The sequence below is a fragment of the Haliotis asinina genome, chromosome 14, assembly GCF_037392515.1.
Source record: "Haliotis asinina isolate JCU_RB_2024 chromosome 14, JCU_Hal_asi_v2, whole genome shotgun sequence".
Taxonomy (NCBI): domain Eukaryota; kingdom Metazoa; phylum Mollusca; class Gastropoda; order Lepetellida; family Haliotidae; genus Haliotis; species Haliotis asinina.
This window is the reverse complement of record NC_090293.1, coordinates 12,686,078-12,702,917: the sequence shown is the minus strand read 5'-3', so window position 1 is coordinate 12,702,917 and position 16,840 is coordinate 12,686,078. Positions and strand designations below refer to the sequence as shown.

Sequence of the window (16,840 nt, the reverse complement as noted above, 5' to 3'; positions counted from 1 at the left end):
CACATAAAATAAGCAATGTTTCATTTGAAGTCCGTGTTTCAGACGATTTCCAACACTTCACAGCATGTTCAAGAAGAATTTTACCAGAAAACGCACCTGGCTTGATCACAGTGGCTTGTAATGCAAATAAATACACGTATCAGGGTATATGTCGCCACGGACGTGGGCTCAGAGCTGCATTAAAGGGACGCGCACCCAACTGTGAGATATATGTCTCATTTTGTAGGTAAATCTAGTTGCCTGATATACGCGTATAGTTCTATTGAAGTACATTATACGTTGTTCACTGTATGGTCGCGAAGGGGCCATGGGCTCATGTACCCTTGAGGTTTGTTTATGTTCCTCGAGCCCTTAGGGCGAGGGAACATAAACAAACCTCGCGGGTACATGTGCCCATGGCTCCCGAGGGACCAGTGAACAACGTATCTATCTTACCGAACACCTGAATTTTAATTTAAACCGTTTGACGCACTTCTCTCGAATGCGAGGCGAATCGCCATTTTGCAGACGACACAATGTTAACAGATTTAGAGTTCTCTCCCTTCCATAGATTTTCAATCGCAAAACATCGCTAATTTCCGTGCTTGATGCGTGGTTTCAATGTTATTCGAGTTAAACAAGTACTACCATGAAGAGTTCGGAATTCGAAGCGGTGTGCATTGAAAATAATAGAATAGCGCTTAGCCAATCAGAAAGTGAGGTAAGATAAGTGTTCATGCAGATGAGCATTAATGAATGCGTCCTGAACCGTATGTGATGTGTTGACCTCGTTCGTAAACGATATCGATGATCTGGCACAGTCCTGATATGGACCAACAGACGGACACGGAATGTGTGATGCTAATGACACCCGACTGAACGAAGCAAAGTGCAACAAATTTTCATAAAAAATACAAGTATGGCTGGAGAGGTGGCTTCACGATCACCAAGCGAAACATCAGTGACATTTTACTTCTGATGGAGGGTCGGCGATGTAGCCTACTGGTTAAAGCGTTCGCTCGTCAAGCCAACGACCCGAGTTCAGTTCCCCAAATGGGTTCAAGGTGTGAAGCCCATTTATAGTGTTAACAGAGGCGTAAGACTCAACTCACTCACTCCTTTATGGCGGAATCGATTTCCGCATACACCCTCGACTGGTTTAATTTCTCATCGACTTTTAACAATTAACACCCCTTTATGTTCCGTAACTCCAACCTTCTGTATTTCCCTTTTTAGGTACAATCGAAACCGAAAAATATTTTTACGGTTTATCCGACAATTGTTTATGGCAGGGAGTGAGGGAGTGAGTGAGTGAGTTAGGAGTCACATGCGCCGTATTTCAGCCATATCGTGATAATAACAAGTTGTAACTTCACCGTAAATACAATGTCATGTAAATCATAAACAAAACAGTCAGCGAAGGACATAACCAACTAGAATATCACAGCACTTAAGAAGTAAAACCAGCGTCTCTCTAAAACTGGATTTCAAATTCTGACAAGACAGTATGAAACTGGCCACAGATCGCCAACAACGGAAGATAGATGATCGTACTATAGGGGGAATGGAAACTTACAATACATTTGCTTCCTGCATGGGGTGTAAAACAGGGAACTACATACATGACCTAAAGCTTTTAGAAAGCGTGTCAGCTCATTTTGGAGTGAATTCTAAATTTGTCCACAGTGATGTTGAAATGTCGGCTCGTATCTGCCCATATGTTCTGAAGCTGTCGATCTTCCGGGACTGTAATTCACTTGCCATTGTGTGTGCCAGAGACGGGTACTGCTGTGTGGGTTGTGAACCTCATGGTATGCATTGAATTGTACTCGATTTGGTCTACCAATTGTCGGATTATCAGTCTTCAGCACACTGCGTTGGCTACGTAGGTTAGATCGTTGACTTTGAGTGCTGGCGATTAGCTAGCAGGCTTTGCGAGTTCGATTCCTGGATCGCACTACACAGAATAATAATTTCTGCTTTACTGTGGAAGTCCCAAGTATGAGGCACATTTTACCATCACGTGTGTGAGGCTAATTCATAGAGACATAATTATGACCGGGTTGTTTATAATTAACGCCGCACTCAGCAACATTCCAGCTATATGGCAGAGGTCAGTAAATAGTCGAGCCTAGACCAGACAATCCAGGGGTTAACAAGACGAGTATCAGTCTACGAAGTTGGGGCATATGTCAACCATGTCAGGGATCCTGACCATCCGATCCCGTTAGTACTCTCTTACGACAAGCATGGGCTACTGAAGATCAATTCTATAACCAGAGTAGGGTCAGACATAAAAGACAAGCAAAGTGGAGACCACAGTATAAAGTATTGAATTTTAATCATTTAAACACGCCACGTTTAAAAATGTTTGTCACTTCTCATATGCGGTATCCAGGTATTTACACACAACCCATGAAGGTAGCGGGGTAGAATAGGCCTTCAGCAACCCAAGCCTGCCATAAAAGGCGACTACGCTTGTCGTAAGAGGTGACTAACGGGGTCGGGTGGTGAGACTCGCCGACTTGGTTGACACATGTCATCGGTTCCCAATTGCGTAGATCGATGCATGTGGTTGATCACTGGATTGTCTGGTCCAGACTCGATTATTTACAGACCGCCGCCATATAGCTGTAATATTGCTGAGAACGGCGTAAAACTAAACTCACTCACTCACTCACCTACACACAGATATGGTGACATGCGATGATAAGCGTTTACAATTTGTACAGATTTTTATTGTTACAGGAGATATTGGAACGACAATATGGTCAAAAGTCACAACATCAATAGCAAATAAATGGTTCTCTTCTTCTGCACCCAAATATCGTGTTAGATACTCACTGGTATAAATATACATATACACCAAGCCATCTTTCTACGCTTGTACCTTGAACTAGTGCAAATTGTGTGGTCCCGTGATTAGTAGAGTGACACATACAGCAACATTTGTAAATTGTTGAAGAAATGGCACCTCCACCAAAGCATGTGAAAACAGAGAATGGTCATACATTCTAAACATGGGGGCATCTTTTATCCAGTATTTCAGAACTCTTCTACATGCATCTCTATACTGAAGGTGATCTTATACTTATTTTACATGTTAAAAGAACAGTTTCAATTTCTTTATCGCTTATAATTATTTACCCGCCACAGCACAGGACCCCATCACAATACTTATATTTTTAGTATCAACAATGTGTACAGCATTTTAACCTTTGAGTTGTAAAATACACTCAATAAAGAGCTTATGTACACCAATGATTAAGATCATTTAACGCCAGTGAAGCGGGGAAAACTTGCATGGATGACACAAGCGCAGAAATGCCGTACGTCAGGTTATGCTCAAAGCAGTGTTCCACGGCAATCGTCTAAATTATTTTGTGATCTTCTTAAACTATCATATTTGTTTTCTTCCAGTGTGTGAATAAGAAACTCCCGTAGCCTTTGTATCATCTGCATATTACGACTGGTTTCTTGGAAGCTCTTGTAGTCAAGTGAATAGACCAAGGTGCCGCAATCTCCAATACGTCTTCTGTTCTTCGCAGACAGATATGGAAGCTTGCTGTCTGCGGAGTGTTTGTAGGCGCTTTCTATCACCACCAGAAACACGTCATGTCCATCTGAAGAAATGTACAATATTCAAGTCAGGTAATCCACGGCAATATATAGGCATGTGTCCCTAAGACTGTTGCCTTAATATGTTATTGCTGACTTGGTGTTTAACGCAATATCCAGCAATATTCAAGCTGCATGGTTGCGGTCCGTACAAAATCGTGTCTTTACCAGACAATCTAGCATCTACGATTAACGCATTGAGAAATGATGACTTGAGTTAACCAAGTCTGACCACCCGATCCCCTTGGTTGCCTTTTAGGGCGAGCACTGCTTACCAAACGTACATTGTAAAAATGAAATTCATTTAGAATTTGAATTTAAAATGTTCTCATGACAACAGACTTGATCTCGTCACGACATGCCTGAATTAATAGCGATGTGACCAGCCAATTCTAACCCGGATCTTCACGGCTGCTGACCAAATAAATATTTTGAATGTAATGTTGGGCCCCTTATGAATACATTGACAACCTGCATTCATTCCTGTCAAACTCATATCTCAGGATTTGTGTGATATGGAACTTTGATACTCGCTTTGATGAAAGACAATGTATACAAATTATACAAAATGTACAAACGATTATTTTAAATACACCACTGTGTGTTTCATAAAATACAAGAATGCGACGATATGTCAGTAAATGAACTTACCCGAATCTGATTCATCAATATATGATATTTTCAACCCAAGTAAGTTCTTACCTCTAGCCTCTCTGAGAATGAAATTAGCATCCTCGTCCACTCGTGTGTAGCACGGTGTAAACAGTATGAGGGGGCTGACAGACTTAACGTCGGTTCTGGCGCACTTCTGTAACGGGAATTGGCCGACCTCCTGGACAAAGGTCAGTGTGTCCTGTTCCATGTGACTCCCAGGTGCAAAGTAGAAGCAAACTGAAAAATGATGCATTCAGATCCAAATATTAAGCATACCCAAACCTGAAAACCTATGACATTAACATCTTTATTGTAATGGGTGAGACGTTCCTGTGTAGACACTAACACTTGTCATACAAGTTGTCACATACTTCATCTTTAAAACTTCTATACGGATTCTCAAAGAAGATATGTATAGGTTAGCAGATTTTACAAGAGGTTCGATGTTAAAGCTAGTTCTGCATTTCAACGATGAAAGGCTATAAAAACTAGTTAGAACCTTACAAATATTCGTTTATAATATATCTCATGCAATGTCTTTAGACATCTGTTAGATTTCACGAATATAAGTTACAGTTGGTAGGGTGATATACTATTCATCATTCATCACGTGTGTGTCCACCGTGAAACAATGTGATTCAAAAATGAATTTCTTCCACGATCAGGTTCGCGATCCTTCCATACCTAAGACAGGAAGTAATGTGATTGTTAAATTTAATTGTTATTGCATGTATAATACAGAGCCCGTAAGGTCGTACGCCGCTTTTGGCAATAGTCAGGCAACATCAGGGTGCGGAACACCAGAAAAGGGCTTCATATGTTGTTCCAAAGAGGAGAATCGAACCCACGTGTATGTCGTGACGACCGAACATTTGAAACACTTGACCATCCCAACACCCCTCTTGTTGGGTGATATAGAATAGCACATATCAACTACTTAAACTAAAATGCAACGATCAAGCCCGAATAAAGTAAACGTCGTTATTAAGGCATCAGTAAAGTACAGTTTTTCCCAGTTCCAGCACACGAATGTTCAAACAAAATGTATCCATCAATTATATTTACCTGGCTCATTGAGGTAGGGGTGTCTCTGAAAAGTAACACGAGGTTGTATCATGTGTCGGTCAAATGGTTTGACGTTTGACAAGAACCGGTTTATTCCACAACAAGCTATCTTATTGTCATTCCGATAATCCGTCGATGAAAGGTTCATGTCAAAGAAGAAAACACATGCATCTCCGATTAAAATCCTTGTGCTTTGATCTATGAAATCGGACAAATGCTTGTTTTTGCCTGGGTGTCTATCTGAGACTTTGACTGTAACGACAAAAACGTCATCGCCACCTGCAATGGTGAAAAACGATTTGCCATCAACGATATTCATAGTACTGACGTTAATGAAAAATGGAAAATAAGCATCCCAGTTTAGTAAGTTTTAGAGATTAAATTCATAGACAGATTACGAGAGAGTCTTTGGGATGCGGATAAGTGATGCATAGGAGGTGCCGGGGGTTTGTATTTAGACGGGCATGTTTGTTTTCGGGGTCTACTTTCAGAAGTCAGGTGAAATAGCACGATACCTCTTGCGTCTTTGATGACGTCATTGACAGCCTTATCGATGGTGGTTGTGACCTCCGCAAACAGAAGTAGGGGACTGGCTTGAGAACGACCTGACACTTTTTTTAGATTCAGCTTACACTTTCGCCTGACTTTGTCTTTTACTTTCTTAATGAGAGTCGATTCTTCCTTGGCATAATATGAAACTAAAATCATGTTCGTCTTATAGTTCAAATAATTCAAAAGGGCCGTCTTGTTTCATACAAACTACATACATATTACATCTAACGTCAAGTTGAGTTATGATGACCATCACTCCCTGGGGATCACACAACTCTCGCAGCTACTTGGCGCACCGAGTTAATGGGACTTTCCCTTCCTTAAGAGGTACACATTAACAGCTGGTTGGACTGGGGCACATAGTCACAGAACGTTGTCCAAGTTTACTGCACGTTGCTGTACCCGCAACTTGGTGTTTGCGTGTATTCATGTGGCCATCATCTGACCACATACCAACGGACTGCGTGTTGTCGATGATTGTGCGCCATACGCTAGGGGTTATGGCAACACTGAAAGAGTCTGAACACAAAGCTGACTCTAAGGTTTCTACACCCGGTCACAGGTGGGTTCGATCCCGTCACCTCAAGCTTGCTGGATTACTATCCTGGTGCTGTAGCCATCTCGCCCACCATGCCCCCACCATGCCCCCACTATTTGGCTGGAATGGCGAGTGGCATAAAACTAAACTAAATACAGGTGACTCATTCTGAAATTACTATGGATTGTCACATGTTAGATGACTCTGAATCATAATGGTTTCAGCAGGTGTATAAACTGCGCTTCCGGGCATATCACGGCGAACCAGAGTTATTCATGAAGCTATTCAGAAGTAATGCATGCCTATGATGAGTCCCACGTACGCGTGTATGTCGCTGACAGTTGACAAGCTGCTTTGTTCTTGTTCGAGAATATTTTGCATACTTAATGGTTTTATGTAAAAAGCGAGATCGTCCTACGTGAAAGAAGCGTTAATTAATTAATAAATTTCAGAAGAAATCATCACCTGATGTCGAGCTCCCCATGCCGGCGAATGTCACGGTGATGCGTCATCACGGCTGCAACAATGAATTTGAGTTTTGTCAGACAGTAGAACGTGCAGTCCCAACTTTCAACAAATTACACAGATCACCACTGGCAGTGTGTCATTATTAACACAAAGTTTCTGAAACGATATATACTATTATATTTGTTCATTGTAAAATTAAACAACACATATTTACGAGACGAAAAAGAGATGTCATGCTCACCTCAGTATTAGAGACTGTATTGTGTAAAAGACCTTTGATATCACATTGTGTAGATAGCCTTGTGCTACGTAAACAACAGGCGTCAGGGTCAGGAGTATCATCATATCAAATTTCAGCGGCATGGACAGGCTTGACATGCGATAACTATTCTATATGGCTTTAACCATGCGTGTATAACGGTTAGAAATATATCCCTTTGTCTCAGGCAAGTAGCTGACTGATGCCTATCATCCTGCTGACGGGGTAGAGTAATGACGTCACCTAGTCCCATAATGACGTAATGTTGAATAATATCATACAGGTGTCTATGTTGGTTATGTTTTTATGTTTGCATTTCAAACCCGTCAGGGGATTTGGAACATACACATCTTATTACATGACAGTTAGGAAAAGTACTGTTACAGGAGGTTCCCATGGTCCCTAGTACGGTAACCTACCTTCAGTGCTTGCGTTACTAAACCTGTTTGTTATAATATATTGTCCTAATTTGCAATCTTGTTTTAGAGATAGATGCTAATGATAGTTTATTCTTGACAGTGTGATATTATAGCTAGCTTTACTGTCATTTGTTCACAGATATTGTAAAATGATCACCTTGTTTTCATGGCTCTATGCTGTAGCATTGTCGATGCGATGTAAACTTTTAACGCGCTCACTCCTGCGTGACAAAAATGCCTTGGCAAGGTCCTCCTATTACTTGCTTCTGTGTTTGACGTGCATTCATGGTACTCACTAAGAATGGCGTGATGGAAATTGATAAATATATATAACTCTTTGGATACAGACAGTGACGTTCGAACGTATCAAGGTCACCAAGCGAGACTTTGTCTCATTTTATAGAGACAGTGAATTACATGTACATCATTGACTTCTCCTCTTTAATATAAAGTAATGCACAACACGTGAATGTAGATGTGAGTGAGTGAGTTATAATTTAACGTCACATCGGCAACATCTCAGCTATGTCGTGACGAGAACAAATATGACTGCAAAGAATATGTATATATTATAAAACCCGTCGTCAAAGTATGGTAAAATAACTAGCGTATCACAATTCGAATTTAAAACTGGTATATGAAGTGGACAATACATGATAGTATAAAAATAGGCTATAGATCACTAGCAACTGAAGGTAGATCACCATACTGAGGACCAAGGGGACTTACATTACTTTGGCTACCTGCATGGACCCTAGCTGGATTTATACCCTCCCCTCAGGAGCTGGGAATTGTAGATAAATGTAGCCAAAATTTAAAATGACAAAAATATTACGTTTAAAATACTGGTAAGTATAAATTTCACGTTGAAAGTTTTGGGACTTACGTACCCTCTCAGGGGGGCAATAAGTTTGCGCTACTTTAATCCTCTTTGACGGTACAGCCACTAACAATCGCAGTTGACAGTTCACACCATCATGTTTAAAATATCAACTTTCTATTTACAAAACATATTATTCACAATTTATCCAATAATTCTATTTCCTTTAAAAATTCAGTGATTAAATGATAATAACATTATAACATTGAAAAGATCCTTCATTGTTTTGACACTAAAATATTTTTCCCTTGTGATGGCAAAATTAATACAGTCAAGCATGACATGCTTGACCGTGATTCCTTCATCACAAGGGATACAAAATGGAGGATCCTCACCTTTAAGTATTGCATTCGTGAGTGTATCTAGTATGGCCAATGCGACATCGTCGTATAACGACCTCCTCAAATCTGAACTGACAACCCAAGTAGGTGTAACCAATATAGGGTTTTATTGCATGTAATTTATTGATACCTACTTGGGAGTCTCACTTCTTTTGCATCAGATCACGGATGTGTGATCTTGCAGCTTGAAGCTTTATAGTCTGAGTGTGGAATCAGAAGTGTCGTCACAGATTTGTTGAGTTCTGCTTTGGCAGCAAGATCGACCATTGGCAGAGTGGCAGAGTAAAGAAACACAAAACGATGTCGTATTGGCCAGTGGCAAGATCATTATACAATTCAATAATTTCGATTAAAAGTGGATGTTTACATGATAAGTTTTTAACCACCCGAAGACACGAAAGAGAGTCTGAATAGATTATATATTGTTTATGTTTAGTGTGTTTTTGAACATATCTAAGATCCGTTAATATTGTGTTTGCTTCAGCTGTGAAAATAGAACTACTATCCGGTAATCTGGAAGATATTGTTGTGGTTCCAATGACAGTGGCACAAGCTACTGCGCCATCACCCCTGGATCCATCTGTAAATGAATGTAGATGTAATCGTGAAACGATCATATAAGTAATTGCAACAAGTGAGGGTTTGCACATTCACCTCATAACCATTACAACAGAGGCATTCTAAGTTATTACACAATATCATTTATTGCAAAGCCAACAGAAAACAAAGAACGTTCTGTTTAATACACAGCAGAGTATCTATAAAAAGTCTCCTATTTTCTTCTCAACATTTTTATTATAATATATATGTCATCATGAAAAGAAATTTTAGTATTTTAGTATTTTTGAACCAGAAACAGAGCATGTTGACATGTTCGAAGAAACGCAGCCAAAGAGTGTTGTTGCAGGAACTTCATACAAAACATGCCAGTCAAGGTAAATGTCCAGGAATATTCATTCTAAAATTCCTCATTTCGCAGTTCTGGAACAAGTTCGTCAGAAAACGAGACCTATAGGTTTGCGTCAGTCTTGTACCTCAAAACGTGACTTTGCGGTTCGGTCCCATTTTGCCTACGTGTCAGTTTGCCTACATCCTACTTTGCCTACAGTGAAAGTGAAAGGAATGCTGGACATAAATGAGTGCATCCAAGTCTAATTACCTCTGCTGATACACTACTTTGTTCTAAGTGACTGACAAACAGACTACATCCCCTGTTGAAAACGCAAAGCACGTTTGTCACCTTTGTCGTCTCCGCCAAATTGGTCATGAATACATTTCGCCAGTCCAGTGTACAATTAGGAGTCCTTCAGCTGTGGACCTCCAGGAATCATGGACGAAGGCACAAGATGGAAGAAATGTCATTGGACGAGGGTCATACAATGATGGACACACATTGGTGTGTAGATTTGCTTTGGTACGAGTCTCGGAGGCAAAGTGGGATTTAGAGTACATGGCGACTCTAAATGACGAAAGTTGGTTTTGTAAGATTTTAAGTCACATATCTCTTACACGACCAAATTGTAACCAAGTGGAACATCAAGGATATGATATTAGCTCATTCCCGTCCATTGTATGTTAATTATAACTGGCAAAATGTGCATTAAAACCTTGAACAAAATGTACCCAATCAAAGGCATAAACAACGTTCAATGTGTCATAAAGAGCGACTAAATACAATTATTATTCACAAGCGTTCTTAATCTATTTCGTTAAAGTCTTAGGTACGATGAGTTACTGGTAACTGTAGTTTTAAAACCCTTCCCTCTACTAAAGCACATTTTAGATCAATACTATGATGGGAAAGGAAATTAAGTATTTATTAATTATGATCCTAGTCTGAAATCGACACTTTCTTGGCGCACGTAGTTGTAAAGTGCATGACAAGTTGACATGTTTAATCAATTTCAACAGCTGCATCCAACAGGAAGTGACGTAGCCGTCTTAACATATCCATATTGTCATCTGTTTCCTGGAATTTCTTGGAATCAGTTGAGTACATCATTATTCCACACCCGCCAATGCGGCGCCTATTCTTGGCTGACAAACTCAGGGTGTTATTGTAAGGGGAGTTGGGATTCACTTTCTTGATCACCACCAGAAAAACGTCATTACCCTCTGAAATCAGAGAACGTGAACATCATCACCATTGATACACTGCACAGAGTTACGTAGTAGGTCTTTATGGAGGCATCTAAATAACGCTACGGATTACTGCAAAAGAACCAGCATGGATATCATAATATGTGTTATTTGTACACAATTTCATTCGTCCTGTAGCTGAAACAGAACATAAATATGATAGTCCTTTCAAATCAACGCTTGTCATATATTCGATAGTTGACTACTGTATTAATTTTACAATATGAAAACAGCGGTAGATGTGCATGGCTCGACATGAATACCTGTAAAGTCTATTGGTCAATTTATTATATTATACGTCATTGTGTTAAAATGGCCATATAGCTTGAAATCCTATACAATGTTTATGCATATAATATCTTGAAATGATATAAAAAATAACAGCTGGCTGAAATTAATAATTTGCTGCTTGAGATGTCTTAGTCTAAGGCTGACCTCTGGCCTCGCTGAGAGCTCTCCCTGCATCTGCGTCCACAGAGCTGTTGTTGAGACAGAAGACAACAAGTGGACTGACCTCAGCTACGTCATCACTTTCGGTCTCCTGTAGTGATATGTGTCCAGAACTTTCGACAAACCTGAACATCGCCTTCACAAACCGTTTGTCAGTGAACGCAGAATGGACCCGATAGGCGACTGTTGGAAAACGATCGAGATAGTCATATATGTTCCTAGACAACGGCTGAGGTGAGGTGAAATGGGATTTAACGTCGTATTTGAGAATATTTCGCTCATATGACGACGTGCATGCGTGTGTATGGCGGCTCGTCTTTGACAGGACTTAAAAAAGACAGTAACACAAATCGTGTTGTTTCTGTCGTTGCTGTAGACTTTACTGTGGTGTATTCCGTTTCATGGGGATTCGCGGATTCACTAAACACTGGAAAGAGGCACCATTTCTTCGGTTTTCAAAGTAAGGAGACGGATGTAGGCAGGAGAAATGTTCCGATCATTCCAAGTGAAAGAAACATGAAAATCCAAACGCAAGGCTCAGAGACCATCCTATTATATGGTCTCTGCTAGGCTGAAGATGGAAGAAGTACCCACGTGATTCACTTATATTCCATCATTCTCTGTTACAACTAACTGTCAGTGGTATTTTTAGCATAAATAATTCCGATTGCCAGTCGAATTGGCCCAGCTACAAATTGCCCCGAAGTTTCGTTCAAATTGCCCTGGGGGGTAGTCAAAGTGGCCCAGTTTATTTAAAATGATTAAATACATACGATAAATGCATATTTTATTCATTTTAATAACATGTTCATATAGTAAAAAAATACATAGCTTGGAGTTTTCTTATAGAACATTTATCAGAAATATTACCTCCTCATGTGAAGAACGTGACATCACACTTTACAGAAACTATGCATTTCTGACATATATTTAATCAGTTTGCATAAATTTTACCAATTTAGAATCAATGACCTAATATGCTGGAACACTTTGTTGGATGAAGATTGGGCCATATCAAATCACAAGTATCATTAACGTGACCTACTTTTCAGCCCATCCGAATTTTATCGTGTGAAAGTAAATAAATAACGCGTGCATAACATAAATGTACTTGTACCTATCAAAATTTAGTAAATACGTAAGGGGAACATTATATGTCTGGATCTATCAACACATAAAAAATATACGTAAGGGGTACATAATGTATCTGGGTCCCCAAGCATTTAGTAAAAAAGTAAGGGGTCCAAGTAAGAAGGAAGTACATACTATATGTGGATCCATCATACAGTGCATGTGTAAATGGTAGATACTGCACCGTGAACTATCAACATATAACACAATAAGGGTACATGATGTACCTGGGTCCATCAACATAGGGTACTCTTGTAAGCGGTATGCCTGTTGTTTCTGGTCGCTTCCATACTTTATGGGCAATTGTATGTTTCTCCGGAGACAGCAGCAGTACAGGGTTGTGGCCGTTGCCGAAGTAGTTTCATAAACGTCTGTAATTGAGGATGATAAGTTGTAAACGATTTTGAGAAAATTTGACATTAATAATCTTATGCTTAATTTTGCATTTACCCTACTTATCTTCTAACGAGACCATCATTTCTTTCGACTGTTACATCAGTGCAGATAAAATGTCGATAACACAATGCCCTGTTATAACGTCACATTAACCCTGTCATAACAATACCAGCTACAGTATATGACTGCAATCACTGATAACAGTATGGACTTTGTTCGAACGTGTGTGGTTACAATATGATTCTAGATATTAAACGCTTCGTGTTGATAGGTACGCACATACATGAATGCGATAAACACTCAGTAAGTTTTTTCACATTGCACAAACAATTACAACTCTTACGTTACACGTAATGCTACCATAATAGCATTAAAGTTTTATCTAAATCCTTTACACTTTATCCTGGATCACCTCTTTACTTGCCTCAAAGAAAGAGTGGTTTCTTTGAGATCGTGAAAAACAATTAGAAAATGCATAAGAGATAGTATAGTTTGAATAATTATTCTTTTTTCTTTTCATGTTGGAATGGGTATCTAAAAATCGACCAGATCGGCTGGTCAAGTTTCTTTTCATGGGCACCTTGTGGCATCACTAATTTACAGGGATCTGTTTATAGATGTTACGTCCAATGAATATTCGGCAGATTATCGAGACAGACTTCTTTTATTTACAGGTGGCTTAATATTGTCATCGCTACACAACACACAAAACAGACCACGCCTGTTGCTACAGCTTCATAACCATTCTAGAAGTTTGTGAGAAATAATGAAGCGTACAACTGTATGGATGATAAATCACTTTAGCCTGATATCAATGTCCTTCTAAGCAGTAAACAAGAACTTGTGATCCGGGGAGTTCACATGGTTCGGTTTTGGTCTCTTGCAATGTTACCACCATCTTTTGATTGCTCATTGCGACCACTGCGATGATACACAGAAAATAAAAGTATCTCCTGTGTACGATTAGAATACTTTCACTGCAATACTAGACATGCATATTTGTATTAATATGAAATATCGACGCAAAGGCATCTTAGTTATAACTTTTTTTAACTACGGAACCGACGGAAACCATGCGTATGCCAATTCAGCTTAGCATGGTTACATTTCCTGTACCTGATACTGATTGAGGTGGGTTTTACGCCGCTTTTAGCAATATTCCAGAGTGGGACACCAGAAATGGACTTCACACATAGTACCCATGATGGAAAATCGAACCCGGTCCTTCACCTTGACGAGCGAACGTTGTAACTACTCTAGGTTTTCCTTTGCCTCTAGTCACGTTTGAATCAAGTATTTATACTACGGAGTGTAGGGAATGTGCAGAATCCCCACCTAACTAAACTTAGTGAATGAACTCAGAGTGACGTCATATAAATCTGCAAACATTAGTTTCGTATGATGTTAATAATGCTACAGGCTAGGCATTTTCAATGAAACGTTTTAGTTTAGCAGCTGAATCAGAAATTATCTGGTCATTGCCGCTGTTCAGCTGCACTCGTTTATCCACTGGCACGTGCTCTTGAACAGGATTGTCATTTGCATCATAAATGAGGCATTTATCATATTGTACTATATATCTGTGAGTATAGTTGTCTATATGGCATATATACTCATGGAAACAAATAAGGGAACACATGAAAGTACAAGTGTTCCTTTATTCTTTTCCATGTTTCTTCACAATGTATGTATTGTACTGTGGGTACAAGTCTGCAAATAAATAAAGGAACACTAGTACTTTCGTGTATCCTTATTTGATTCTGTGAGTATAATTTTAATTAGTCATGTTGTGCATACGCAAATGTCAAAGAATGATTGAATACAACTTCTTCTTCTTGTAGATGTCTGCCTCCCAAACAAATCTTCATTTTGAATACACGATTATAGACGTGATAATTGTCGCCCACACACACACACTCACATAAATAGGTTTACAGGCATTGAAGTTGTCTTACCGTCATAAAGAAGAGGTTTTGAGGATCGCGTCCCTGAAAAATGGAGCATCGTTTGAACAATGTTCATAGACAATGAATCACTCTAACATAATTATATTTGAAAACTTTCTGCATATTATTATATTATCATACATGTTTTGATCACAAATAGATACAGAATGATACTGATATTATAAGAGATTGTATATAAATTTAACATGGTGATGTCAGATGTAAATCAAGGACCTTACAACACTCTATCATTGTATGTGTATAATACTACGCGACCTTGACAGTCATTTGTACATATTGTAACATAGAGGGACAGTATGTTATTAACGTTTACATTGCATATTCTCTCTCATAGTCAGTTATCAATGTAGAATGAGTTTGTGACATCCATTCCAAGAAATATAGATGGATTGATACGTGATTCATTACCCGATGGTATCTTCGATATCAGTAGTGTTTAAACATTGGAATCAAGTATATGGGCTTGAAATAACACCATCGCGAAATATAAATCTACTAATATAAAGTAAGTCACACACTATCAAATATCCCCTGCTATTAGTCGTGCCGACATGCACTGGGAACATTTCTGTCTTGAAATGGCACCCACTGGCTGTTTGAATGAACTGTCGCTCCAAATAGAGCACATGAATAAAATACAGTAAACAAGTGCCATAACGCATTGGCCCGACAATCCTCTATATACCGAGAGAAAACCGAGATAACATCGTGATACAGAAGTGTAACAGTATCGCCATGTGCCCTCGGTGAACCATCAGCTCATATGATTGAGTGATTGCATTCCTAAGCGATGCCTTGATGTGGTCAATCTGTTTTGATTATCGTTCTGTATACATGTACACCACATCTTGTCTGGCAGTTCTCGAATTATACACGTGTAAAATATTTGTCACTTTTCAAGGAGACCTGGCGCGAACTACTTTTCCACGGGGCAGCAGTTCATCCCATATCACGTACCCTGCATAAACAGGCTTATTTACATATATATAGAAGTCACTCGTCAGCATAAAATAAACACATTACATCTTACCTGACTGTGACCCTCCCATGATCGTGTATCCTTACAAGTCCATCAGGTGATGAACATACTCTTTGTTGAAAGCTGGGCCAGGCTCAATGTTGCCGAATCCGATCATTTGAATAGCAAATACCATCAACATTAATACCTAGCTGTGTCTGATGTACAGAGATATACGATATGGTGGTGGTGGAGTCAATCACACGCGGATGAGGGTCAAGATAACGGTCCTTACATACGCGTACATATCATGTGCTAGGACATAGATGTTATTGTCTTATTGTTGTGGGGCAGTCAGGTAGCCAAACGGTTGAAGGGGCGGCTCGTTATATCCCCCACACAGATACAATGTGTGAAGCCATTCTTGGTGTTTCCAGCCGTGATATTACTGAAATATTCCTAAACGAGGCGTAAACTTGAAGTCATACACTCTTGTTGTTGTACACGAGCTCTCCCACGGCGATATGGCTGAGATAATATATTGCCGATGTGACGTTAAATATAAACTCACTCACTCACTCTCCCTCGTGTGCATTATATCAAGTGCAAGCGAAATGGACACAAAGAAGCATACTGCCATAATTGATGGTGTTTGAAGAGGTTGAAGTATTTCAGCCATATCGTGAGCAGAACAAATCAGGCGTTTGATGTTACAGACCATACAATCTGTCGACAAAGGACATTCAAGAACTACATTATATTACTGACAATACAATAACACAGTATAGAAAACATAGGGTGTCGCTGTTTTGTTTTACTGGAGAAACTAATATTTGCTGTAAACTGTCTTAGCACGGTATTTTATTGTGAATGTTCACACCGTTTCAGCACTGACACGTCCCATATCAATGAACGGGTATTTGGATCGTTGTGAGCGTACCGAACGTACAGGTAGATTATTGAATAGATATTATATGTTGTGGTTCAAATACAGCAATCTCAAAATAAGGATTTAAGTTAGGGTTA

General features: G+C 39.4%; 2 protein-coding genes across 3 annotated transcripts; both read right to left on the bottom strand.

Moving 5' to 3' along the window:
- Positions 1 to 2,695: 2,695 nt before the first annotated feature.
- On the bottom strand, positions 2,696 to 7,147 carry LOC137261445 (uncharacterized). Of its 2 annotated transcripts, XM_067799193.1 has the most exons (6): positions 7,116 to 7,147; positions 6,872 to 6,923; positions 5,832 to 6,014; positions 5,317 to 5,595; positions 4,300 to 4,488; positions 2,696 to 3,602 (listed from the first exon to the last, which is right to left on the bottom strand). In XM_067799193.1, exons 2-6 carry the CDS (start codon positions 6,888 to 6,890, stop codon positions 3,325 to 3,327), a joined length of 948 nt encoding a protein of 315 aa, XP_067655294.1. In that variant the 5' UTR covers positions 6,891 to 6,923; positions 7,116 to 7,147; the 3' UTR covers positions 2,696 to 3,324. The 2 variants fall into 2 exon arrangements, with proteins under 2 accessions (XP_067655294.1, XP_067655295.1); XM_067799194.1 differs by lacking the exon at positions 5,832 to 6,014 and having other exon boundaries at positions 7,116 to 7,140.
- A 2,311-nt stretch (positions 7,148 to 9,458) lies between these two features.
- Positions 9,459 to 16,340, bottom strand: LOC137261523 (uncharacterized). Its single transcript, XM_067799282.1, has 5 exons — positions 15,887 to 16,340; positions 14,845 to 14,877; positions 12,721 to 12,864; positions 11,348 to 11,545; positions 9,459 to 10,888 (listed from the first exon to the last, which is right to left on the bottom strand). Exons 1-5 carry the CDS (start codon positions 15,903 to 15,905, stop codon positions 10,668 to 10,670), a joined length of 615 nt encoding a protein of 204 aa, XP_067655383.1. The 5' UTR covers positions 15,906 to 16,340; the 3' UTR covers positions 9,459 to 10,667.
- Positions 16,341 to 16,840: the final 500 nt, after the last annotated feature.